This window comes from Oncorhynchus gorbuscha, linkage group LG17, assembly GCF_021184085.1.
Source record: "Oncorhynchus gorbuscha isolate QuinsamMale2020 ecotype Even-year linkage group LG17, OgorEven_v1.0, whole genome shotgun sequence".
Lineage (NCBI taxonomy): Eukaryota > Metazoa > Chordata > Actinopteri > Salmoniformes > Salmonidae > Oncorhynchus > Oncorhynchus gorbuscha.
The window spans coordinates 48,459,896-48,484,948 of record NC_060189.1 but is presented as its reverse complement, the minus strand read 5'-3'; the positions used below and the strand labels follow the sequence as shown (position 1 = coordinate 48,484,948).

The window sequence follows — 25,053 nt, the reverse complement described above, 5'->3', positions numbered from 1 at the left end:
GTTGAACACTAGACGGGCTGCGGCGTTCTGGATGAGTTGTAGGGGTTTAATGGCACAGGCAGGGAGCCCAGCCAACAGCGAGTTGCAGTAATCCAGACGGGAGATGACAAGTGCCTGGATTAGGACCTGCGCCGCTTCCTGTGTGAGGCAGGGTCGTACTCTGCGGATGTTGTAGAGCATGAACCTACAGGAACGGGCCACCGCCTTGATGTTAGTTGATAACGACAGGGTGTTGTCCAGGATCACGCCAAGGTTCTTAGCGCTCTGGGAGGAGGACACAATGGAGTTGTCAAACGTGATGGCGAGATCATGGAACGGGCAGTCCTTCCCCGGGAGGAAGAGCAGCTCCGTCTTGCCGAAGTTCAGCTTGAGGTGGTGATCCGTCATCCACACTGATATGTCTGCCAGACATGCAGAGATGCGATTCGCCACCTGGTCATCAGAAGGGGGAAAGGAGAAGATTAATTGTGTGTCGTCTGCATAGCAATGATAGGAGAGACCATGTGAGGTTATGACAGAGCCAAGTGACTTGGTGTATAGCGAGAATAGGAGAGGGCCTAGAACAGAGCCCTGGGGGACACCAGTGGTGAGAGCGCGTGGTGAGGAGACAGATTCTCGCCACGCCACCTGGTAGGAGCGACCTGTCAGGTAGGACGCAATCCAAGCGTGGGCCGCGCCGGAGATGCCCAACTCGGAGAGGGTGGAGAGGAGGATCTGATGGTTCACAGTATCGAAGGCAGCCGATAGGTCTAGAAGGATGAGAGCAGAGGAGAGAGAGTTAGCTTTAGCGATGCGGAGCGCCTCCGTGATACAGAGAAGAGCAGTCTCAGTTGAATGACTAGTCTTGAAACCTGACTGATTTGGATCAAGAAGGTCATTCTGAGAGAGATAGCGGGAGAGCTGACCAAGGACGGCACGTTCAAGAGTTTTGGAGAGAAAAGAAAGAAGGGATACTGGTCTGTAGTTGTTGACATCGGAAGGATCGAGTGTAGGTTTTTTCAGAAGGGGTGCAACTCTCGCTCTCTTGAAGACGGAAGGGACGTAGCCAGCGGTCAGGGATAAGTTGATGAGCGAGGTGAGGTAAGGGAGAAGGTCTCCGGAAATGGTCTGGAGAAGAGAGGAGGGGATAGGGTCGAGCGGGCAGGTTGTTGGGCGGCCGGCCGTCACAAGACGCGAGATTTCATCTGGAGAGAGAGGGGAGAAAGAGGTCAGAGCACAGGGTAGGGCAGTGTGAGCAGAACCAACGGTGTCGTTTGACTTAGCAAACGAGGATCGGATGTCGTCGACCTTCTTTTCAAAATGGTTGACGAAGTCATCTGCAGAGAGGGAGGAGGGGGGGGGGGATTCAGGAGGGAGGAGAAGGTGGCAAAGAGCTTCCTAGGGTTAGAGGCAGATGCTTGGAATTTAGAGTGGTAGAAAGTGGCTTTAGCAGCAGAGACAGAGGAAAACCTACCCTAACCAGAAACCATGGATAGATGGCAGCATTCGTGCGAACCATCACATTTATACATGGCAAGGTGACTGAGAATATGGCGAATACAAACAGCATAGTTATTCCCGCCGTAGGCAATCAAGCAAGCGACATGTGAGTGAAGAGACAAAGTTGAGTCACAATTCAATGGCTCAGACACGAGATGTATGTGGCAGGGTCGACAGATTTTCACCAACTACAAAGGGAAAACCAGCCACGTTGTGGACACCGTCTTCCTTTCTTCGCCTGCTTTGACGATAACACACTGCCACCGATGCGGCCCGCTACCATGGACTGTGGGCTCCTTCTCCGTGGCAGACGTGAGTACCACTTTTAAGCGTGTTATCGCAAGGCATCCGGCCCAGACGACATCCCTAGCCGCGTCCTCAGAGCATGTGCAGACCAGCTGGCTGGAGTGTTTACGGACATATTCCATATTCCTTATCCCAGTCTGCTTCAAGTTGGCCACCATTGTTCCTATACCCACTCAATCCTGTCATCATGAAGTGCTTTGAGAGGCTAGTCAAGGATCATATCACATCCACCTTACCTTCCACACTAGATCCACATCAAGTTGCTTACCGCCCTAATAAAGCCACAGACGACGCAATCACACTGCCCTATCCCATCTGGACAAGAGGAATACCCATGTAAGAATGCTGTTCATTGATGAAAGCTCAGCATTCAATGCCATAGAACCCTCCAAGCTCATCATTAAGCTCGAGGCCCTGGGTCTGTCCCCGCCCTGTGAAACTGGGTCCTGGACTTCCTGATGGGTTGCCCCCCTCAGGTGGTGAAGGTAGGAAACACCTCCACTTCGCTTATCCTCAACACCGGGGCCCCACAAGGGTGCGTGCACAGCCCCCTCCTGTACTCCCTGTTAACCCATCACTGCGTGGCCATGCACGCCTCCAACTCAGTCATCAAGTTTGCAGATGACACAACCGTAGTAGGCCTGTTACGAACAATGACGAGACAGCCTACAGGGAGGAGGTGAGGGCCCTGGGAGTGTGGTGCCAGGAAAATAACCTCTCACCCAACGTCAATAAAACAAAGAACTTCAGGAAACAGCAGGTGGAGCACCCCCGAGCCACATTGACGGGACTGCAGTGGATTAGGTGGAAAGCTTCAACTTGCTCTGTGAACACATCACTGACAAACTGAAATTGTCCACCAACCCAGTGTGGTGAAGAAGGCGCAACAGCGCCTTTTCACCTGAAACCCTGAAACCTTTACAGATGCACAATTTGAGAGCATTCTGTCAGGCTGTATCACCGCCTGGTATGGCAACTGCACTGCACACAACCGTAGGGCTGTCCATAGCGTGGTGTGGTCTGTTAAATAGCCATCACTAGCACATTAGAGGCTGCTGCCCTATATACAGTGGGGAGAACAAGTATTTGATAACCTGCTAAATCAGCAGTGTTTCATACTTACAAAGCACGTAGAGGTCTGTAATTCTTTTATCATAGGTACACTTCAACTGTGAGAAGACTGAATCTAAAACAAAAATCCAGAAAATCACATTGTATGATTTTTAAGTAATTCATTTGGATTTTATTGCATGACATAAGTATTTGATCACCTACCAACCAGTAAGATTTCCAGCTCTCACAGACCTGTTAGTTTTTCTTTAAGAAGTCCTCCTGTTATCCACTCATTACCTGTATTAACTCCACCTGTTTGAACTTGTTACCTGTTTAAAAGACACCTGTCCACACACTCAGACTCCAACCTCTCCACAATGGCCAAGACCAGAGAGCTGTGTAAGGACATCAGGGTTAAATTGTAGACCTGCACAAGATTGGGATGGGCTACAAGACAATAGGCAAGCAGCTTGGTGAGAAGGCAACAGCTGTTGGCACAATTATTAGAAAATGGAAGAAGTTCAAGATGATGGTCAATCATCCTCTGTCTGGGGCTCCATGCAAGATCTCAACTTGTGGGGCCTCAATGATCATGAGGAAGGTGAGGGATCAGCTCAGAACTACACGGCAGGACCTAGTCAATGACCTGAAGAGAGCTGGGACCAGAGTCTCAAAGAAAACCATTAGTAACACACTACGCCGTCATGGATTAAAATCCTGCAGCGCACGCAAGGTCCCCCTGCTCAAGCCAGCGCATGTCCAGGCCCGTCTGAAGTTTGCCAATGACCATCTGGATGATCCAGAGGAGGAATGGGAGAAGGTCATGTGGTCTGATGAGACACAAATATAACTTTTTGGTCTAAACTCCACTCGCCGTGTTTGGAGGAAGAAGGATGAGTACAACCCCAAGAACATCATCCCAACCGTGAAGCATGGAGGTGGAAACATCATTCTTTGGGGATGCTTTTCTGTAAAGGGGACAGGATGACTGCACCATATTTAGGGGAGGATGGATGGGGCCATGTATCGTGAGATCTTGGCCAACAACCTCCTTCCCTCAGTAAGAGCATTGAAGATGGGTTGTGGCTTGGTCTTCCAGCATGACAACGACCTGAAACACACAGCCAGGGCAACTGAGTGGCTCCGTAAGAAGCATCTCAAGATCCTGGAGTGGCCTAGCCAGTCTCCAGACCTGAACCCAATAGAAAATCTTTGGAGGGAGCTGAAAGTCCGTATTGCCCAGCGACAGCCCCGAAATCTGAAGGATATGGAGAAGGTCTGTATGAAGGAGTGGGCCACAATCCCTGCTGCAGTGTGTGCAAACCTGGTCAAGAACTACAGGAAACGTATGATCTCTGTGGATATATTGAAGCAACATCTTAAGACATCAGTCAGGAAGTTAAAGCTCGGTCGCAAATGGGTCTTCCAAATGGACAATGACCCCAAGCATACTTCCAAAGTTGTGGCAAAATGGCTTAAGGACATCAAAGTCGAATTATTGAAGTTGCCGTCACAAAGCCCTGAGCTCAATCCTATAGAAAATGTGTAAGCAGAACTGAAAATGCATGTGTGAGCAAGGAGGCCTCCAAACCTGACTCAGTTACACCAGCTCCGTCGGGAGGAATGGCCCACAATTCACCCAACTTATTATGGGAAGCTTGTGGAAGGCTACCTGAAATGTTTGACCCAAATGAAACAATTTAAAGGCAATGCTACCAAATACTAATTGAGGGTATGTAAACTTCTCACCCACTGGGAATGTGATGAAAGAAATAAAAGCTGAAATAAATCATTCTCTATTATTATTATTATTATTCTGACATTTCACATTCTTAAAATAAATTGGTGATCCAAACTGACCTAAGACAGGGAATTTTAACTAGGATTAAATGTCAGGAATTTGAAAAACTGATTTTAAATGTATTTGGCTAAGGTGTATGTCAACTTCTGACTTCAACTGCATGTTGGTCATGACTCCCGAGTGGCGTACAATGGGATTGCCTTGTAGTTCTCCAGCTGTATCCTCTGAAAGCGAGTGAGGTTCAAGGGGAGGGGGCAAAGGATGGGCCGCAGAGTTACACACAGAAGACGGACCTAGCCCATGGGGGGACCCCACCCCTCCACACTGGGTAGCACAGAGCAACACATTTTTAGGGGCATTGCACTATTAGTGGTGCTGACTAGGGAAACGTTCCTGCTGTTCTATTCTGTTAGTGCAAGTCTGCACGTTCAAACTAAAACAATGTAACTAAGAATGATATCTTAATGCTTTCGTTAATAAAATAATGGTAAAAAATACTCTTTCAAAATGCCTATATTTAATTAGTTATGGATCCATAACAAATTACTATGGGAATAATCACTGAATTACAGAAATATTGGAACAAAGTTGTTTCATCAAGGTAAACAAATGGATGCTTACTGGAAAATACTATTTCAAACACAGTCCTGTTGTACAATGCCATTATGCCTATTAGCAGGTAGCTGGAAAATAGACTTGCCTACAAGGAGGTTGGAGGGAGAATTCTATCGTCAAATGTATTTCTTAGTTAGGTTGGCTGTATCACAACCGGCCGTGATTGGTTGCAATTTCAGTTTAATCCACGATAAAAAGTAGACCTCATTAGGAAGAGGGTCTGGGCACCCCTGGTCTAACCTATTCTACTATATTTAACATTGCTCGCCCAACTATTTCTATATTCTTAATTCCTTTACTTTAGATTTGTGTGTGTTGTGAAATTTAGATATTACTGCACTGTTGGAGCTAGAAACAAGCATTTCACTACACCTGCAATAACATCTGCTAAACACGTATATTTGACAAATACATTTGATTTAGATTTACGGAATTATGTAGTAACCAAAAGTTTTCAACAAATCAAAATATATTTGAGATACTTCAAAGTAGCCAACTTTTGCCTTGATGACAGCTTTGCACACTAGGCATTCTCTCAACCAGCTGCATGAGGTAGTTACCTGGAATTAATTTAAATTAACAGGTGTGCCTTGTTAAAAGTTTATTTGTGTATGTTCTTTCCTCAATGCGTTTGAGCCAATCAGTTGTGTTGTGACATGGTGGGGGTATACAGAGAAAGCCTAATTTGGTAGAACACCAAGTCGATATTATGGCAAGAACTGCTCAAATAAGCAAAGAGAAATGACAGTCCATCATTACTTTAAGACACGAATGTCAGTCAATGTGGAAAATGTTAAGAACTGCAGTCTCAAAAAGCATCAAACGCTATGAGGAAACTGTCTCTCATGAGGACCACCACAGGAAAGGAAGACCCAGAGTTACCTCTGCTGCAGAGGATAAGGTCATTAGAGTTAACAGCCGTAGAAATTGCAGGCCAAATAAATGCTTCAGAGTTGAAGTAACAGGCACATCTCAACATCAACTGTTCATATGAGACTGAGTGAAACAGACCTTCATGGCCGAATTGCTGAAAAGAAACCACTACTAAAGACACCTTGGGCCAAGAAACACGAACATCATTTGTTTTTCAACAGGACAATGACCCAACACACTTCCAGGCTGTGTAAGGGCTATTTGGCCAAGGAGGAGAGTGATGGAGTGCTGCATGAGATGACCTGGCCTCCATAATCACCTGACCTCAACCCAATTGAGATGGTTTGGGATGAGTTGGACCGCAGAGTGAAGGGAAAGCAGCCAACAAGTGCTCAGCATATGTGAGAACTCCTTCAAGACTGTTGGAAAAGCATTCCAGGTGAAGCTTGTTGAGAGAATGCCAGGAGTATGCAAAGCTTTCATCGAGGCAAAGAGTGGCTACTTTGAAGAATCTCCAATATAAACATGTTTTGTTTAACTGTTTTTTTTGTTTGTTGGTTACAACATGATTACATATGTGTTATTTCGTAGTTTTGATGGCTTTACTATTCTACAATGTAGGAAATAGTAAAGGTGGGAAACCCCTTGAATGAGTAGGTGTCCAAACTTTTGACTGGTACTGTATATTTAAGAATGCTCGACTACAAAAAATCTTGGTTGACCAACAGCCTATCGACCAAAAAGTAGACTAAATGGGGTCAGCTCTACTGTTTTGAGACGCGTGGTTAGCTTAGCTATAGCATGTCGTTTGGTGGCATACTAAGAGCATGAAAGACTGAGCCAACCACAAACTCTTCTTGTTCTGAATGACAAAGGCACAGAAGGCGTTACCATCTACTGAAGCACCTCTGCAACGTTTTTGTATTCTCGCCAGCAGAAGCGAGCTCCTTTGTCGGCGACTCTTTCGTCCGCGCCCATGTGTGCGCGATTGGCACTAAACGGCTGCTGGGTGTTTTCATACGATTCTGTGCGTCGGATTGGACACCTAGTCCACTGCACAATTGTGTGGGCTATTGTGCAACACCCAACAGTATTTTCCTTTCCATTATTCATGACGTTTAGAATGACGACAAATGAGTCGACTAGTGGGCTTTAAAAAATATATATCAGGTCATGGAAGTTTTTGTCCTAGATTTATTATTAGACCCAATGTGTATCTCATTTTTAATGTCAATTAATACATGGTGGGCAGTCGAATTGTGAATGTGACTTTATTAAATTTGAATAATGTGAAAAACCTGATGGTGAGAGCCCAGTAACAAATTGACTGTTGTAAGTCCCCTTAAACATCAGCTGTTACATTATCTCTAAAATCACGATGTCTCCATTTCTATAATTGTGTCTTTTGAAAAATTGAAACGTCCAAATGTCAGCCTTTGACCAGAATTGTTTTCCTGCATGAACGGTTGTATTTTCATGACTGATCAAAATATGCTATGTTTTACTATACATGCATACATACATAATTTGCCCATATGAACTTATTTTAGGCCATATAAAGTACAGCTATACATGACTTGAATGGAAAGCATCAAACGGATGCATTGTTTCACATTTTCTTCATAAACTTCTCAGGAACAGGCAATAGGCTACAGCACGTAGTACATTCCACAAAAGCATCATTTACACTATGCAAATCTGCACTGCACACGCTATATCCAAGCCTTTTCTGCATACAATACACGCAGGGTATTCAAGTCTGTTTCTGCTTTAGCTAGCTTCAATGCTGTGGTCATGGTAAAATCACTGTCGTGCCAAATTATCCAATGACAAAGGAATTGCCTAAAGCAGAAACACACTGGGACCGTAGGTTAATTATAAATATCGGCTTTTACCTCATCGCTAATGTTAACATTCACAGTTAATATCCCCATTTGTCAGTCAGTCTTAATTACTTGGATGGATGACACCTGTGATAATGGAATGATGTATTACCTCCTACAGATGATGACTGGCAGGAGGAGCACAAGCGGCTAGCCGAGCTCGAAGAACAAAAGAACGATGGACTCGGAGGTTTAGGGCTAGGGACACTAGGGATGGGGGGTATGGGAGGAGGAAACGCCTCCACTGTTCACCTTCCTCCTCCCGCCAGTCGCGTCCCCCATCCGTCTTCCCTCCCACCACCACATCACTCCCTCTCTTCGATGCCCTCTCCGGGCCTGGAGGAGAGGGTGGGAGGCGACCTAGCAGAGTCCCTAGCCATGTTGATTCTCGGGGCGGACCCGGCCATCGCCAGTGTGGGGGGTCCAGCCGGGCCTGATGACCGGTCCACTGGTCTCCCTCCTCCCCCTTCCATTCCCCAGCAGCATCACCACCCCTCCCAGCTCCCTCCCCACCACCAGCTGACCCCGTCTGGGCTACCCCCCGGCCCACCGCACCTCTCCCTGCTTAGCTACCAGCAGCATCAGCACCTTCTACGACGAGGGGCGGCCCCCATGCAACAGGTGAGACAGTCTAGTATGTTATACTGTAGTAATGTTGCAGATCATTGCATCTTGTGCAGTGGTTCAAACCCCTCCTGGGTACCCCTAGCCGTTCCATGTATTTGATCTATGCCAGAGTTAGGCACACCTGACTCAACTTGTCAACTAAATAGCAAACTCTTGACTAGGTGAATAATGTGAGCTGGTTCAGAGCTACCACATAATTTTAAAATGTCTGTGGGTCGCCAAGGAGAGGTTTGAGAACCACTGATCTAGTATTCTGTAGCTCAGCTCGTTCAATGAGGGACGATTATTATGCATCACTAGGGGAGCGGTGCCTTCTGACACCCTTTCTCTTCCTCTGCCTCTTTCTTTCAGATGAACTCTCACAATATCTGGGAGAACAACTTGAGATTTGGGCCTGTGAGCATCACCCCTGGACTAATCACTCAAATGGAGGTAAGACACCTGCCTGCTTTGAAACGGGCTGTAACGGGGGATGTACTTCCTGAATTTGTCAAATAAGAACACTGCTTTTCGGTTAAGTTGTAACGTTGTGCCTTGCTGAATGTGGCCCAGTACATTACATGAAAATCAACATACAGTGGGGCAAAAAAGTATTTAGTCAGCCACCAATTGTGCAAGTTCTCCCACTTAAAAAGATGAGAGGCCTGTAATTTTCATCGTAGGTACACTTCACTTGCAAATTATGGTGGAAAATAAGTATTTGGTCAATAACAAAATTTTCTCAATACTTTGTTATATACCCTTTGTTGGCAATGACAGAGGTCAGTCGTTTTCTGTAAGTCTTCAAGGTTTTCACACACTGTTGCTGGTATTTTGGCCCATTCCTCCATGCAGATCTCCTCTAGAGCAGTGATGTTTTGGGGCTGTTGCTGGGCAACACAGACTTTCAACTCCCTCCAAAGATTTTCTATGGGGTTGAGATCTGGAGACTGGCTAGGCAACTCCAGGACCTTGAAATGCTTCTTACGAAGCCACTCCTTTGTTGCCCGGGCGGTGTGTTTGGAATCATTGTCATGCTGAAAGACCCAGCCACGTTTCATCTTAAATGCCCTTGCTGATGGAAGGAGGTTTTCACTCAAAATCTCACGATACATGGCCCCACTCATTCTCTCCTTTACACAGATCAGTCGTCCTGGTCCCCAAAGCCCCAAAGCATGATGTTTCCACCCCCATGCTTCACAATAGGTATGGTGTTCTTTGGATGCAACTCAGCATTGTTTGTCCTCCAAACACGGCGAGTTGAGTTTACCAAAAAGTTCTATTTTGGTTTCATCTGACCATATGACATTCTCCCAATCTTCTTCTGAATCATCCAAATGCTCTCCAGCAAACTTCAGACGGGCCTGGACATGTACTGGCTTAAGCGGGGGTACACTTCTGGCACTGCAGGATTTGAGTCCCTGGCGGCGTAGTGTGTTACTGATGGTAGACTTTGTTACTTTGGTCCCAGCTCTCTGCAGGTCGTTCACTTGGTCCCCCCGTGTGGTTCTGGGATTTTTGCTCACCATTCTTGTGATCATTTTGACCCCACGGGTGAGATCTTGTGATCGAGGGAGATTATCAGTGGTCTTGTATGTCTTCCATTTCCTAATAATTGCTCCCACAGTTGATTTCTTCAAACCAAGCTGCTTACCTATTGCAGAGTCTTCCCAGCCTGGTGCAGGTCTACAGTTTTGTTTCTGGTGTCCTTTGACAGCTCTTTGGTCTAAGCCATAGTGGAGTTTGGAGTGTGACTATTTGAGGTTGTGGACAAGTGTATTTTATACTGATAACAAGTTCAAACAGGTGCCATTAATACAGGTAACGAGAGGAGGACAGAGGAACCTCTTAAAGAAGTTACAGGTCTGTGAGAGCCAGAAATCTTGCTTGTTTGTAGGTGACCAAATACTTATTTTCCACCATAATTTGCAATTAAATTCCCCTAATTTTGTCTGTCATAGTTGAAGTGTACCTACGATGAAAATTACAGGCCTCTCATCTTTTTAAGTGGGAGAACATGCACAATTGGTGGCTGACTAAATACTTTTTTGCCCCACTGTAGCTGGCGCATTTGCCCTCTGAATGACTTGTATTAATTATTGATTGTAGACTTTATTGATCCAAAAGTTAAACTCTGTTTCTTCTTTCCAGGACAGTCCACTTATGTCTATCATCAAAGAAGTGGGGCTGCCCAACCGGCCTCCGCCAATGATGAGCGAGGATGGGCGGGACTTGTCGGAAAGGGCCCCCCCGCCTCGCTCGTCCTCTCCCGTGATTGGTAGCCCACCAGTGAGGGCTGTGCCTATCGGGACTCCGCCCAAGCAGCCGATGAGTCATGCTATGAATCATCATCATCATCAGCAGGTCAGTGGGAGAATTCTGCCCTCCCACTTATATTTTAAATAGTTATTTGTGTAATTTTGGCTATTTCTTGTGAACTGTGTATGCCCTTGTCAGTGTAGTTTTGTATAACATGGCATTATTCTGCAGAAGTAACTACGGTTCATAGTAACTACTGTTCAAACTTCCAGTTCATGGGCCACATCTGGCCCCAGAGTCACTACGTTAGCCCACGGGCCTGGAGTTTGAAACCACTCTATTTGACTATTAGTAACTGCTTGGTGTTATCCTCCTGTTTCTGCCTCTACTCTCTTCCTATCTGTTGCAAAGCTGGTTGTTAACCCTCTCTCTGTGTACAGTTATAGGGTAATGAGTTTTATTGAAACCCTCTCGCTCTCTCTCCTGTGTGTGTTGCAGATCCACCACCCCACCGCCATTCATGTGCGAGCCCCGGTCCACCACCAACACCGCTACCCCCCTTCCTTCCCTGAGCGCATCTCTCCCAACACCCTCTTAAACATCGCTGTGAGTCCTACCTCTCCGGCCTTCCCTTACTTTATTAGGTGGGACATGTGAAGTTGTGGAATGTAAAGTGTTTTTATTTTGTTGGTCTGTTGTGGTGTTTTTGACCAATTGTTGAATGAGTGTTGAGTTCTCATGGTCAGTTACTTCCGTGAGGGTGGATATATAAACACAAAATATTAATTATTCCATAGCAGCTAGCTTGGTTAGCTCACTGCAGATGCAGTTTCCAGGTCAGTGTTGGTTCTGAGTTGGGTTCTCTCTCTCTGATAGAACTCTCCTCTGTGTCGTCCTCCGTTCCCGGCCGGCGTGGGCCCCGTTCTGTCCCAGATCCAACGCGCCCAGATGCTCAACTCTCAGGTGAGACTCAACCAGTGGCAACCTGTCATTCAGGTCAGGTGGGGCAGAGTTTAGCATGTTATTTTGGGATTAATATGTGTCACATATCAGTTTACAAACAATGTAAAAACATTTTTTTTTATAAAAAGTAATTGAGTTAATTAATAAAGCTGCGTACAAACATGGTCTCTTTTTTAGCTTTCTTGAGTAAGGCAACACCAAAATGCAGGTGTTTCAGCATAACTTGGTGCTTGCTGTGGTGGGGCAGCCATCGGAAAATACGGAGCATAGGGGTTGGTAATGTTCTCTAGTTGCTCTGTGATTGGCTCAGTGTTCTGTTACTCATGGGGACACTACTACAAAATCTATGGGGAGAGCTCGAAAATTCAAGGCGCTTGGGTGCTGCCATAGAGTTACATTAGAAGTGCCCATCCAAGAAGGTTCAAGGTCATTGGCCACAGATAAAATTACGTTATATCTACATACAGTAGCTTTGATTGGACTGATCATGTCAACAACATACTTTCAAAATCTTAGCTAGCAAGCTAGCAGTCATCATGAATCAAGTCGACAATCTACTATCAAATCCTTTTCAATCCTTGTCATATGAAGAGAAATTGTAGATAAAACGTATCGGTGCTCAACGGCCATTGGACATAAACATTACACAACAAGTTGGAAATCCAAATTCAACAATGAGTGGCTTGTGAGGAATCAGTGGCTAACTGCAAGCATTGCAAAGCAATCATTAGCCTGCTATTCAGTGGAGTGGATGTGTGGTCAAAGTCTGGGTTTAAGGGTCTCTTTTCCAACCTTCAAAGGATAAACATTCAACATTGGCCATGCTGTCAATTCAACATGACTTCTGCCGCTTTCAAAACAACTGGAAACTCGGAACTGGGAACAATCTGACTTCAGTGAGTTAACGACAACTGGGAACTCTGGGGAGAAAACGACCTCCGACTGGGAAAATACATTTTGAGCGGTCATCCAACTCAGAATTCCAAGTCGGGAACTCGGCCTCTTTCTAGAGCTCCGACCTGAAGATCACTAACGTCACGATTCAACTTTGTTTTTTTTCCGAGTTCTCAGTTGTCTCGAAAGCACCATGAATCCAGAGAATGCCAGACTTTGGTGACAAAATTTGCCCACCAAGGACCGCCGCGCCACCTTCCAGTTCAAGTGAGCACAGACCAACAACAAGGTAAGTCCAAAAATGTATTGTATGCTGCTGCATAAATTATATAATATGCCAGGGAGATATGTGTACTGTAGTTAAGAAAGTAATACTAAGTGTATGTTAGTAGCCCATGTGCCTCACCCTAATAATTTGGTCCCTTTTCCCCCTCATGATTTAGCCTACTGTTCTGACTTGCTGGGGCACATGTAGCCCTGAGCCTGTTTCAGATAAATGTCATTGAATATTGTAAATACTTTCATTGTCTGCTTCTATGCCTCCTTTATCCTGTGGTTCTGACTTGGTGTACAGGGAGAATATTGTAAGAAATGCCCATGTTCTGAATTCTGTTGCTATACGTTTCTGAACAAGTGGTTATAATCGACTATGTCCGTCCTAGCTCGCTCATTTGTATTAATCGAAATTACGGATTGCCTCTTCGCTCGTCGTCACCTTATGCCACAGTTTGTTCATCTCAATTGTCATTAGAAACCACATATGTTTTAAGCAATTCAGCCATATCAGCTATGTTTTATTTTAAAGAAAGTAAATGAGACTGAACCAACTGTTTCGCTGCAAGACAAGGCTCCACTGATAGCCAGGTGTAACAGTTATAAAGCTGTCGAACACCTGACGTAGGTTCTATCAGTTTTGGACACCGTCTGTCAACATTATAGTCCATTGAATGTGTTGTGTAGTGGATATGCTGGTATGCATCTAAAAACATTTTTTAGAGTTTTGTCTCACCAAGATTACACGCTACAAATCGTCACTGGACACAACGCTCACCTGTGTTCTCATCCGCACACCTGAATGCACTCGCCTTGAGCCGTCTTCACTCGCAAATTTGGCCACCTGGGGTGTATTCATTCGTAAGTGCATACCGTACCAAAAAGTGTTGCAACGTATTGGGTAATGAAGGGAACTCTGGGTAGTGTTCTATGCTTTGTGTGCATGTGGGGTGGTGGTGAGAGCGATCCGGTTGGCTTGTTGCGCTGTGTTTCATCTGAAATGTGTCCCAAATATGTTCTATCCCATTAGATCAGACTGCTGTACAATGTAATTTTGGTGGTTTTATGCTTCTGTAACACTTCTGTTTTGTCTTAATGTTTCAGAATGTATTTATTTTGAATTACTGTTAACTTTTGATGTGGTTTTTGCTGTTATTTTTTCCATGTAATATTTCTGCTTATTTAACTCTTGTTAAAAAAATCAATAAATGTATTGTTTAAAAATAAATAAAAATCTAAGATAGGACTAAATCCCTCCCTGTTTCAGACCTTTTGCTTCTGATTGGTGCGTAGGGAATACACCGCATGCTCACTCCCTATGAACAAAAATGATTCACATGTGCAACATACCTATGAACGTCTATACAAACTATTATGTGGAATGGGTGTTCGCATAAACACACGAGGGAACATTTTGTCTGAAGACATCCTTGAATAGTACACACCTCTCACTCTCTTGGTTCGTGCAGGTGACTGTGACCACCACCTCAGACCAATTGGCAGTACTCCCAGAACGTTGCTCTGGGATCCTTCTCAGTTTCAAGGTCCTAACTTTGAGAGGAGCCTCGTCAGTCACATGCAGGAACCAACGTTAATAATGAGTAATGTAAATCATGCTTATATAACTTGTTTGTGGAGAAGTATATAAGGACTGAAAGGGAACCCCTCCTTTTCAGAATTTTCATCAAGCTTGGATTGAACTTCCCTGGACGTGACGATAATAAAAATGGATTCATTTACATTGAGTTCGAGTCCTTAAATTTCCACGACACACATTCAATGCTAGCCTCCCTTCCTTTCCTCTAAAATATATATATATTTTTTCTTTCCTTCTCCCCCTCTCAGGTTGCTGGCTTCCCCAGGGGCTGTCAGGGTCCCCCGTTGCTGCCTGGTGGCGGAGGCTTCAGGCCCTTCTTCGGCCAGCCCCCTCCCCACAGGCCCCCTCCCAACCACAACCACGTCCCTTGTCCCATCATCCGGCACAACACCACGCACCTGCACCCCCAGCACCGCCGCATGCTCACCCAGAGGATGCAGAGTAGAGGAGGGTATGTAGATTGAAATGTGTGTGTATAAATCATTTGAGTTGTCCCAGCATCCGCATGTCTCCTCCATATCTATCCACAGTGCTGTTGCCATAAACTGTCTCACGAATTTCCTTGAATTGTGAATGCTTTACGTTCAGCTAACCTGCATCTGAAGCAGCTTTGGAGACTCTTTCTCACTTTGCCTCCCCTATCGTCTTTCTCCCCAGTGAGCGTGGCGGGCGTGTTGGGGACTGGCGGAGCAGGGACCCCTACAGTAACTTGATGAGCCAGAGGGAGAAGGAGTGGGTGGCCAAGATCCAGATGATGCAGCTGCAGAGCACTGATCCCTACCTGGATGACTACTACTACCAGGTCAGTACAGCCAAGTCGATGGAAAAAGCCATGGCCCTGTTCATTAGGTACCAAACGGAACAAAATTGACTGAAATAGGGGGTGAGTAGTTGGTCCTAAAAGAAACGCCTGTTTTTTTTGTTTTCTGGTGCAAAATCTTTAAACGTTTTTTTCTTCTGCGTACCCTAATGAACATTACCCCGGATTGTATTCACTAGGTGCAAAGGAACCAATGCAATAGTCTCCAAACTGCAAACACTGCCCATTTGGTACACCAGGCGGTGTGCCAAGCGCTATTTAACTGCGCAAGAAAATGGATTGAAATGGGGAATGGCTACCTGGACTTGGTCCAATTAACGCTCGTCATTTTCCGCTGCACAATGTTTTGCTACGGTGTTCCCTAATAAACATGACCCAGGTCAGTGCAGGGTTATGTGCTGGAGGGCGTGACGTTCTGAACAAGCAGATAGAAATGTCAGTTATAAATCTGACGCAACCTCTTGCAAAGCTGCATGTCGGCTTTTCACAATGTTTATATCTGAACTATCCATCACCTTCTGTCCTACTGACCAACCTAGAATGAGATGAAATAGAAATTTAATTTATTGAGTTTACACGAGTCCTTACGTTGTTTCTATCTGATCGTTACCAGGCTAGACAGACCAATTCAGAATGGGATAAGGAGGGAGCATGTCATAAACAAGATCATAATGTCTACCAGGGAAACCGCTGTTCCAGTCCTGTCCTTCAGATCCTTTATTAGTTCCACATGGCGGTCTACCTCAATCTAATCCCTGTTCACCTGCTTCTAGGGACCGATAGGTCTTGCTGTCCTTTGACCTTTGTTGTCAGAGCTCCACCTTTTAATTTAATTATCCTGATACATTTTTATATGATTAGGAAACTTTTATTTTCAGTAGTTGTCCCTGTTTATGGTGGATTAGATGCAGAAATATGTAAATAAATGGATGCCAATGTTGTGTTGCCTGGCAGAATTACTTTGAGAAGTTGGAGAAGAGGCAGGAGCGAGACAGAGACGGCATGAGGAAGGAGCACACCACCAAACTCATCACCCCCCAGGTGGCCAAGCTGGAACACACCTACAGACCAGGTAACGCATGAATGATTATTATAAAACTAGGATGATACATGATCAATTATGAAATCCAGACCTGAGTTCAAATAATGTTTGGCACACTACCTGGTGTACCAAATGGGCAGGGTTTGCACTTTGGGGACTATTGCGCTGGTTCCTACGCACCAGGCAAGCTCAAACAAGTATTAAAATGAGAACCAATACTATATTTACCAAGATCTACCCCCCCACAGTGCAGTTTGCAGGCTCGCTGGGTAAGCTAACTGTGTCCAGCGTCAACAACCCCAGGAAGATGATCGACACGGTGGTGTCTAGTCGCACTGATGACGAGGTACGTACTACACACACCACAATCTCTCCAGACTCCTGTGTCTCATGAGTCCTGCCATTCTATCTCCTACTGTTTTTCTCTGACGCATGTTCCCCGTTCCTTATCATGCTCTGTTATTATTATATTGCTTTTGTCTCGCTCCTCCAGATGTTACTGTCAGTTGTTTGGTCTATCCTTCCTGCATTGATATGGAGACAGGACAACATTAATAATTTTCAGGAACTTGTTTGTTCCTTTTTTCTGGGCTCCGTTATTTACTTAAGAAATAATCTAAATGTGCACTTATAAATCATGACAATTTTTATCAAAATATAGCTCTCGACAGAAGTCAAAGATCAAACACCCAGCTGATGTGTCTGTCTCCTGAGTTCTGCAAAATAGGAAAAGTCCAAGTTGCTTTTAATATGCTTGCAGTGAAACCCTAGTGATGTAACTACCTAGGTCAATACCTTCTACTCATGAGACCAAGCCCATGCATATTCAGTTTTACAAACTTGCAGGAGAGACACTAGTTCCAGTGTTTTCTAAGGGCTCAGCAGTAATTTTCCACTCCCCAAGTTGCTTTATAGTGGTATGTCAGACTAGTCTTATCTCTTTCACTCCCCTGCAGAGTTCTGTGTCTATGAATCTCTTTTGACCTTGAGGCGGTATTCTCACAGACACCCTATTTTGACTGCAATAACACACATCTTTCAGAGCGTTTCTTATAGAGACTAAAAAAGAACTGTGGAACAATATTAAACCTTATAGTGTGTGTGTTTGTTAATCTGTAGTCTAGGACCCTATAAATGTAGTGGGGGGAGGGATCTAATAGCCCCTTAAAAATAACATTTGGTGCAGCCCCTATCATGACCCAAAGTTTACCCCATCAAACTTACCCATAATAACGGTTTTATTTTAGTAGGTATTGTAGTACAGTGGTACTGGGTATGGTAGTATAGTGGGAGTGCGAGTGCTCAGACAGAAAATCACTTCGGCCCGCAGCTCAAAAAAGCGGAGGCGTTTTCCCTCTGGGTAACCAATGGATGTCGGTGTGAAGCAGTAGCTGCTGGAACTCAGTCCAACTCATCACAGAGCCTTTCAAAACAAGTTGGTGATTCGGAGGCCTGGACTGGATAGAGTGAATCACTTTCACTGCCTTTAAAAAAACAAACATAATGGAACTCGGGACTCATTTTCTTGCTGACCAATGCCTCCATCTGAATGATAGTGATTCCATTCAACGTCCGGGTTTACTTTATGTGGGCAATTGATCCTTTCATTCTCCCAGTCATCGATGCCGCACCATCCGTGCACACGCGAACACAGGATTCCCCATCCAGATTGTGTTCTGAGGAAAAAGCTGTCAATAACGTGAAACATATCTTCACCTGTCGTTCTCCCCGTTAAGCTTCTCACTGGACCGAATGTGTCTCAGTATCGCATAAAATGCAATCAACTGTGTTTAAAAACGGACATCCGTCCATTCGTCCAACTGCAGCTCAAATGAACTGAAATGGAACTTTCCCACCACTTGGATCAATAATATCAACGCCCATGTCATCGATTGCACAGCACACCGTGTTATTTGACAATGGTACAGTCTTCAGTGCATCAGCTGCTGTCTTATCAGTCATAGTTTCAGCAGCAGCAGGCAAAATGAACTCCTCAGCTATAGTGAATGGCTTTTTTTGACTTGGCCACAAGTAGCAACATAGCATATGAAGCCTTCAATGCTTTGGTTGACGCTTGTCACTTTCTTTAGTTTCTCTCGACTATCCAGGAGGTGAAACCCGAAGAGGACCTGCTGTTCATGAAATTGACTTTGTTACTTTGATCTTTCTTTCTTTTTTCCACGGGTTCACTTGAGCTGGCGCTAGTGCTGCTACTGCTGCTTGAAACGGTGCGACTCAGCCATGAATCCATAGCTAGTTTCTACTCAAAGCTAGCTGCTAGCTGAAATGGTGAGCCACTAGTGGGGAGCAGAGGGTCACGTGCACTTGGGCGTGAGCAGAGGATAAACAGGCGTCAGGGAGACCGAGCAATGCACACCGAAACTAAAGTTTGAAAAAAAAGTAGTCCTATAAATATAAAATAAACTGGAGATTTCACCCTAGTGACCTCAGTAAATGTTTTCCTGTCTATTAAGATTGAAATATATATATATATATATTTTCGCCAATATTTATTTTTTTGCACATTTTGGAAACATGTCCCACAAACCCCCGGGGACTGCCCGCCTACCCCCCGTTTGGGAAACACTGCGGTAGTACAGTATTCTACTCCTCTAACCGCTCCCTCTATCCCACGCAGGAGAAGAGAGAGAAACAGGTGTGGAATAAGAGACGGCAGATCCTCTACACTGTGGAGAAGGTAAAGAGAACGAAGGGGGAGGATTACTTTGTTGTCTCTGCAGCTCTGTGGTTGCATTCATTTGTATTTCCTTGATAAAAAAAAAAAACTTCCTTCCTTCCTGTTTTGAACTCTGCAGTGCTCTCACTCTTAACATGTATTATATCTGTATACAGTCCATTATCTCTTTGTAACCATCTTGTGTTGGTGCCTTCTTGCGTAGCTAGCTAGCAGTAACTATGTGCCTAAACGTTGGTGTTGCCTATTCAATTATTGGGAGCATATATATTGTTCAATATCTTTATTCATTTATTCTATTTTTTTCACATTTGTAACCATTTACTACTATCTACTCATTATCTATGAAACTCTGCACTATTGCCACGCATCCCGATAAAACACCCGTGAGAGCTTGGCACACTGGGGACCCGAACACTAATTCCCTCCCCCTCTCTCTTTCTCCATCAGATGTACAGTCTGCTGCTGGAGGTGCAGGACTTTGAGAAGCGCTTCATGCAGACGCCGGAGGAGCAGAGGGAGGCCCTGCTGGAGCAGCACAAAACCCACACGCTGCAGCTCTACAGCTCCCTCAAGGAGAAGGAGTGGGACGACAGGTGAGATGGAGGGATGGAGAGGAGAGGATGGGGTAAGTAAGGGGGAGGAGGGAGAGGACAAGACCCACACTCTACAGCTCCCTCAAGGAGAAGGAGTGGGATGACAGGTGAGATGGAGGGATGGAGAGGATGGGGTAAGTGAGGGAGAGGGGGATAGGGAGAGGACAAGACCCACACTCTACAGCTCCCTCAAGGGGAAGGACCGGGACGACAAGGTGAGCAAGGTCCAACGGTAACCTTTTTTTGGTCACTGGCCCAGTCGGCCAAAAATCTGTTGGCCCCAGACTTGGGATAGTTCAAATGCATTAAGATCCTGCAAGGCCTATAGGTTGGCATGCTTTCTCTCTATATTCAGCTACATATTGTTATTATGGTTTGAAAAAGCTGTGTAATATAATTTAGGCAATGTGAGTCATTACATTGTATTAGTTGCAATAATTGTTGTTTCTAAAGTATGTCATTTTGAGAGAATATTTTTTTTTGTACATTTTCAGGCCGCTTCCCCTTTATAAGAATGAGTCCCAGAAAATAGATATCTGGCTCCAGTAGGTCGGTCAAGATGAATGCTAGGTGTGTTTTTGTAGCTTTCTTTTTTCAAGTCTATCAACAGTAGCCAGCAAGTAGGTTCACTATTGAAGGTTTACTTTTTGTAAATCACTTTACTTAAAATAAATCAAGCGCAGCGAGTGGATTGACAAGCGCTTCTTTTTGCTCTGGACAGCCTGCGTGTGCTGTGTGACGGCATCAACTCATATTCTGCTCAAGCAGTTGTGACTTGCAGGTGTGTGGTGGTCCTTGAATGAATGTTCAATCATTTTGCGTGTGGTTTTCGACAGTAGACTGCGAAAGAGCATGTAAATGTTGAACTGGAACGCAGAAATACGCCGAGGAGTTGATGAGACCCACTGGGCCGACACACATTTATTTATTTTTTACTGGCAGCGGGCCGTCGTTAACGTCGGCGCCTGGGTGAGGGAGGGAGGGAGGGAGAGGAGGGGAACGTGGGTCCCTGAATTCCAAATGGGCTCCGAGCTCCCCTCCCGAGACACTTGTGTAGATCTGAAGTGTTGTGATAGGTGGAAGAAATATGGTGGAAATGACTATTGCTTATACCGATCCCACCCTTTCAGATCAACATGAGTGCCTAGGGTGAAGGGGCTAGGGAACGATTTAGAATTAGGGGGAGGGAGGAGAGGAAGGGGTGAACATGACCTCCCCATACCCTCCTGCTTCACCGCTCCCCTCAGCCAACCGGCTGTCACTAATGTTCAATGTTTAACTTTCAAGTAGTCAACTACCCCCCCCCCCCCGGAGCTATTTGGCGGAAACCCTAATTGTCCCTGAAAAGCTTTGCTTCCCCCCGTCACTATTATTCACTGCAGACTCACTCGCCTCTTCTCCTCCATCTGTCCCCACATCCTGCAGAGTGAGTGACGAGCAGTGTCTGTTGATCATGTCGGTGCGTAAGGGAAAGCGCCTCATCTCCAGGCTCATCCCTTTCCTGCCTCCGCTGCAGGCCGCCACCGTTGTCATGGGGATTGCCCGGAACCTGCCAGCCCTGGCCAAGAAAGACAAACAGGACCAGGTAGAGAGGCACGCATACACACAAAGTTGGTTAGCGTCAGGTCTTTATTGCAAAAAAACGATGTTCTCTAAAACGATGTTCTCAAGCCCACACACACACAGAGACGCACGCACACACATGCATACAATTTAATGCTCATAAGTGGTCTATAATTGCTCTCCCCCAGGTGCTGTGCTGGTTGGTGGAGCCAATTGCCGTAGTGATCTCATCCCTATCTAGCGCCTCCCTCACAGATTTGCTGCAGGAGCTGCAAGGCAGCGAGGGTCAACTGTCCAGAGTGTTACAAAATAAGGTACCTGCACTGGCCTGATGTTTGAATGATGCAAAATAGTGCACCTTACCTTCCTCTGTCCAGCAGTGATATTGGTTCAGGTTCAATGGCGATAGATAAGGCCATGATGGCATTGATGTTATGAAGTCAGTGGGCTCACTTTTCCTGTCCCCGTCTCTCCTTTTCTACCATCTCTTTCTTTTTCTCTCCCATCCTCCCAGTTTGGTGTGACACTGCTTTACCTGATCCTGAGTGAAGGAGAGCGAATGCAGAGCTCCAACCCCACCTGTCAACTCATGGATGACAATCGATGGTGAGCACAGCCCGCCTCTTACTAGTCAGAAAAAGGTGTGTTTTGTGATTGGCAACATTTAGAATGGCTGTTAGATGTTTACATTCATCAATATTAGCTAGTATTGTTTCCATCAGAAGCTAATGAAATAAGGTACCAGTAATGGCTAGTGATGCGTGGTCGATGTCTCCACCTAGTGGCAGGTTCTGGAAACACACACCGCAACGACAAAACTATACATATTTTGTTTGATGTTGAAAACACTGTTTATTGTGGTTGCAGTCTAACTCTCCACCCTGTCTGTGTCCTTTCGCCTCTTGCTTTCCTTCGCTCTCGCTCTCTCCTTTCGCCTCTCTCCTTCGCTCTTGCAGGACAGAGTTGGTGTTCTCTGTGACCAGGGAGCTGCTCAACGTGCCCTCCTCGTCCCTGTCCCCTCCTCTCTTCACTCCTCCCAACCTGCTCTCTCTTTTCTCGCGCTACGTCGACCGACAGAGGCTGGAGCTGCTGCAGGAGAAGTTACAGTGAGTACAGTCTCTCGTGTCCTTGGCCCAATTTAAATTCTCCCTGAAGTCTGCTGTTCCTAGCTCCCCTTCAATGATTTGAAAAGCACGGATGGTAAACAAGTTCACATGCATGATGCCTTGGCGCTTTTTGAGTACATTGTGTTAAGGTGCTGAGGGTTGTGAGTTCGCATCCCAGTCAGAGGTGGAATTTCCAATCTGTCACACACTTCAGGGTGACCTAGGGCTGCAGTTAGCCTGTGGTTAAGAGCGTTGGGCCAGTAACCTAAAGGTACCTGGTTTGAATCCCTGAGCCGACTAGGGGACAATCTGTTGACGTGCCCTCGAGCAAGTTAAATCGCTTGGGATAAGAACGTCTTCTAAAATTCTCAAATATAGAATGGGAGGAATTAAATTTAGTACACATGCGTTCTTCTTTGACCACTGGACATTTACTTTGGACTCCCATCTGTTCACTACTTTCTCACAATAAACCCTCCTTCCTTTTCTCTTTCTCAGGATCTCCGCATTGTCCAGGTAGAGGTGACTACAGACATCAAGAGAACCTCAGTTGAAGCGTGTGTGCGTGCACTATTGTACGCAGAGGAGTAGGATGTCTACTAGGGTTGATAACTGATTTTAATCCAGCAGAATCTCTTGTCATTTCTTTTCCTTTGTGTCCATTCGGTATGTATGGGGATGCGCGTGAGTGAGTGAGCGATGAAATTGAGAGAGAATACAAACCTGCTTTTTTTTATTTTTTATTCTTGTTAACGTTGATGCCTGTGATAAAACATCAAATTAAAAGTATTTCTATTGTATACAACCGGTTTGTGCTGGTTTGTTTCATTCTTCATCTCATTTGTTAAAGACTGGCAACCAACAAGGGTCGTGGGTTCGATTCCCGCAAAGGCCACATGAAAATGTGTGCACTCACTCTACTGTAAATAGCTTTAAATAGAAGGGTATGATGAATTTCATATATTATAGTGTTAGAATCATTCATTTATCATTCAATAACCTTGCCTGTCACACGTCAAGATTGTGTTGCAGGATTCCCATCAATAGAATTACTGTTCCATCAGAGAAGCTGGAAAATAAGATAAGACCTCTTTCTGTATTTGCAAACATTGCCGCACTAGAGTGAGGAGTTGCAAGTTGGTGGCATAACATGGGAGTTCTCATAGAGCTGCAGCAACAAAGAGAAGCCTACATTTACATGTTACTTATGACTGCATTTCACATGACTTTTGGATTGTAAATGGGATTTTAAGGCTTGTATGAAAGTCCTGCTTAATATGCATTACACTTCAACCAGTAAAATGCCTGATCGCTGACCTACCATCCGGCAGCTGAACAGGATAGGTACGTTAGGATAGGTGTAAGTAAAACTAAGTGCATGCTCTTCTACCGATCACTGCCCGCCCATCCAGCATCACTACTCTGGACGGTTCTGGTTTAGAATATGAGGACAACTACAAATACCTAGGTGTCTGGTTAGACTGTAAACTCTCCTTCCAGACTCACATTAAGCATCTCCACAATCCAAAATTAAATCTAGGATTGGCTTCCTATTTCGCAGCAAAGCATCCTTCACTCATGCAGCCAAACATACTCTGGCAAAACTGACCATCCTACCGATTCTTGACTTTGACGATGTCATCTATAAAATATCCTCCACTCTACTCAACAAATTGGATGCATTTTATCACAGTGCCATCTGTTTTGTCACCAAAGCCCCATATATTAACCACCACTGTGACCTGTACACTCTCGTTGGCTGGCCATCGCTTCATACTCGTCGCCAAACCCACTGGCTCCAGGTCATCTACAAGTCTCTGTTAGGTAAAGCCCTGCCTTATCTCAGCTCACTGGTCACCATAGCAGCACTCACCCGTAGCACGCATATCTCACTGGTCACCCCCAAAGCCAATTCCTCCTTTGGCCACCTCTCCTTCCAGTTCTCTGCTGCCAATGACTGGAACGAACTGCAAAAATCTCTGAAGCTGGAGACTCTTACCACCCTCACTAGCTGTCAGAGCAGCTCACAGATCACGGCACCTGTACATAGCTCATCTGTAAATGGCACATCCAATCTACCTCATCCCCATACTGTATTTATTTATCTTGCTCCTTTACACCCCAGTATCTCTACTTGCACATTCATCTTCTGTACATCCTACCATTCCAGTGTTTAATTGCTATATTGTAATTACTTTGTCACCATGGCCTATTTATTGCCTCTTATCCTACCTCATATGCACACACTATATAGACTTTTTTCCTACTGTATTTTTGATTGTATGTTTGTTTGTTCCATGTGTAACTGTGTCGACCTGCTTTGCTTTATCTTGGCCAGGTCTCAGTTGCAAATGAGAACTTGTTCTCAACTAGCCTACCTGGTTAAATAAAGGTGAAATAAAAATAAATAAATAAACATTTCCCCTATATCCATGTAGTACATGAGGACACAGTGCGATGCACAGTGCTTGCTTTGTAAGTAAGCAAGGTGTGAATCTACCTTGTGATTAAACAGACTTATTGTAGGTTATTTGACTGATTTCTGATCATGGACTATTTTTCTGTTTTATATTAGGATACTTTCTTAATAGATTTAAATAACGTTTCCATATCTCAGTGTCTTTAGAGT

The 25,053-nt window shown here is 45.0% G+C and overlaps 1 protein-coding gene across 1 annotated transcript in view; it reads left to right on the top strand.

Annotated features, from left to right (window-relative positions):
* LOC124001514 (protein PAT1 homolog 1-like) overlaps window positions 1–23,229 on the top strand; it is a 28,496-nt gene extending 5,267 nt beyond the window's left edge. The window contains exons 3-18 of the mRNA XM_046308346.1: window positions 8,132–8,631; window positions 8,989–9,069; window positions 10,768–10,980; window positions 11,374–11,481; window positions 11,752–11,838; window positions 14,851–15,053; window positions 15,260–15,404; window positions 16,377–16,494; window positions 16,713–16,810; window positions 19,103–19,162; window positions 19,610–19,755; window positions 21,181–21,340; window positions 21,507–21,632; window positions 21,833–21,924; window positions 22,275–22,424; window positions 22,923–23,229. Coding sequence (XP_046164302.1) covers window positions 8,132–8,631; window positions 8,989–9,069; window positions 10,768–10,980; window positions 11,374–11,481; window positions 11,752–11,838; window positions 14,851–15,053; window positions 15,260–15,404; window positions 16,377–16,494; window positions 16,713–16,810; window positions 19,103–19,162; window positions 19,610–19,755; window positions 21,181–21,340; window positions 21,507–21,632; window positions 21,833–21,924; window positions 22,275–22,424; window positions 22,923–22,944 — 2,309 coding nt within the window. The 3' untranslated portion in view covers window positions 22,945–23,229. The remainder of the gene's footprint in view (window positions 1–8,131; window positions 8,632–8,988; window positions 9,070–10,767; window positions 10,981–11,373; window positions 11,482–11,751; window positions 11,839–14,850; window positions 15,054–15,259; window positions 15,405–16,376; window positions 16,495–16,712; window positions 16,811–19,102; window positions 19,163–19,609; window positions 19,756–21,180; window positions 21,341–21,506; window positions 21,633–21,832; window positions 21,925–22,274; window positions 22,425–22,922) is intronic.
* Window positions 23,230–25,053: the final 1,824 nt, after the last annotated feature.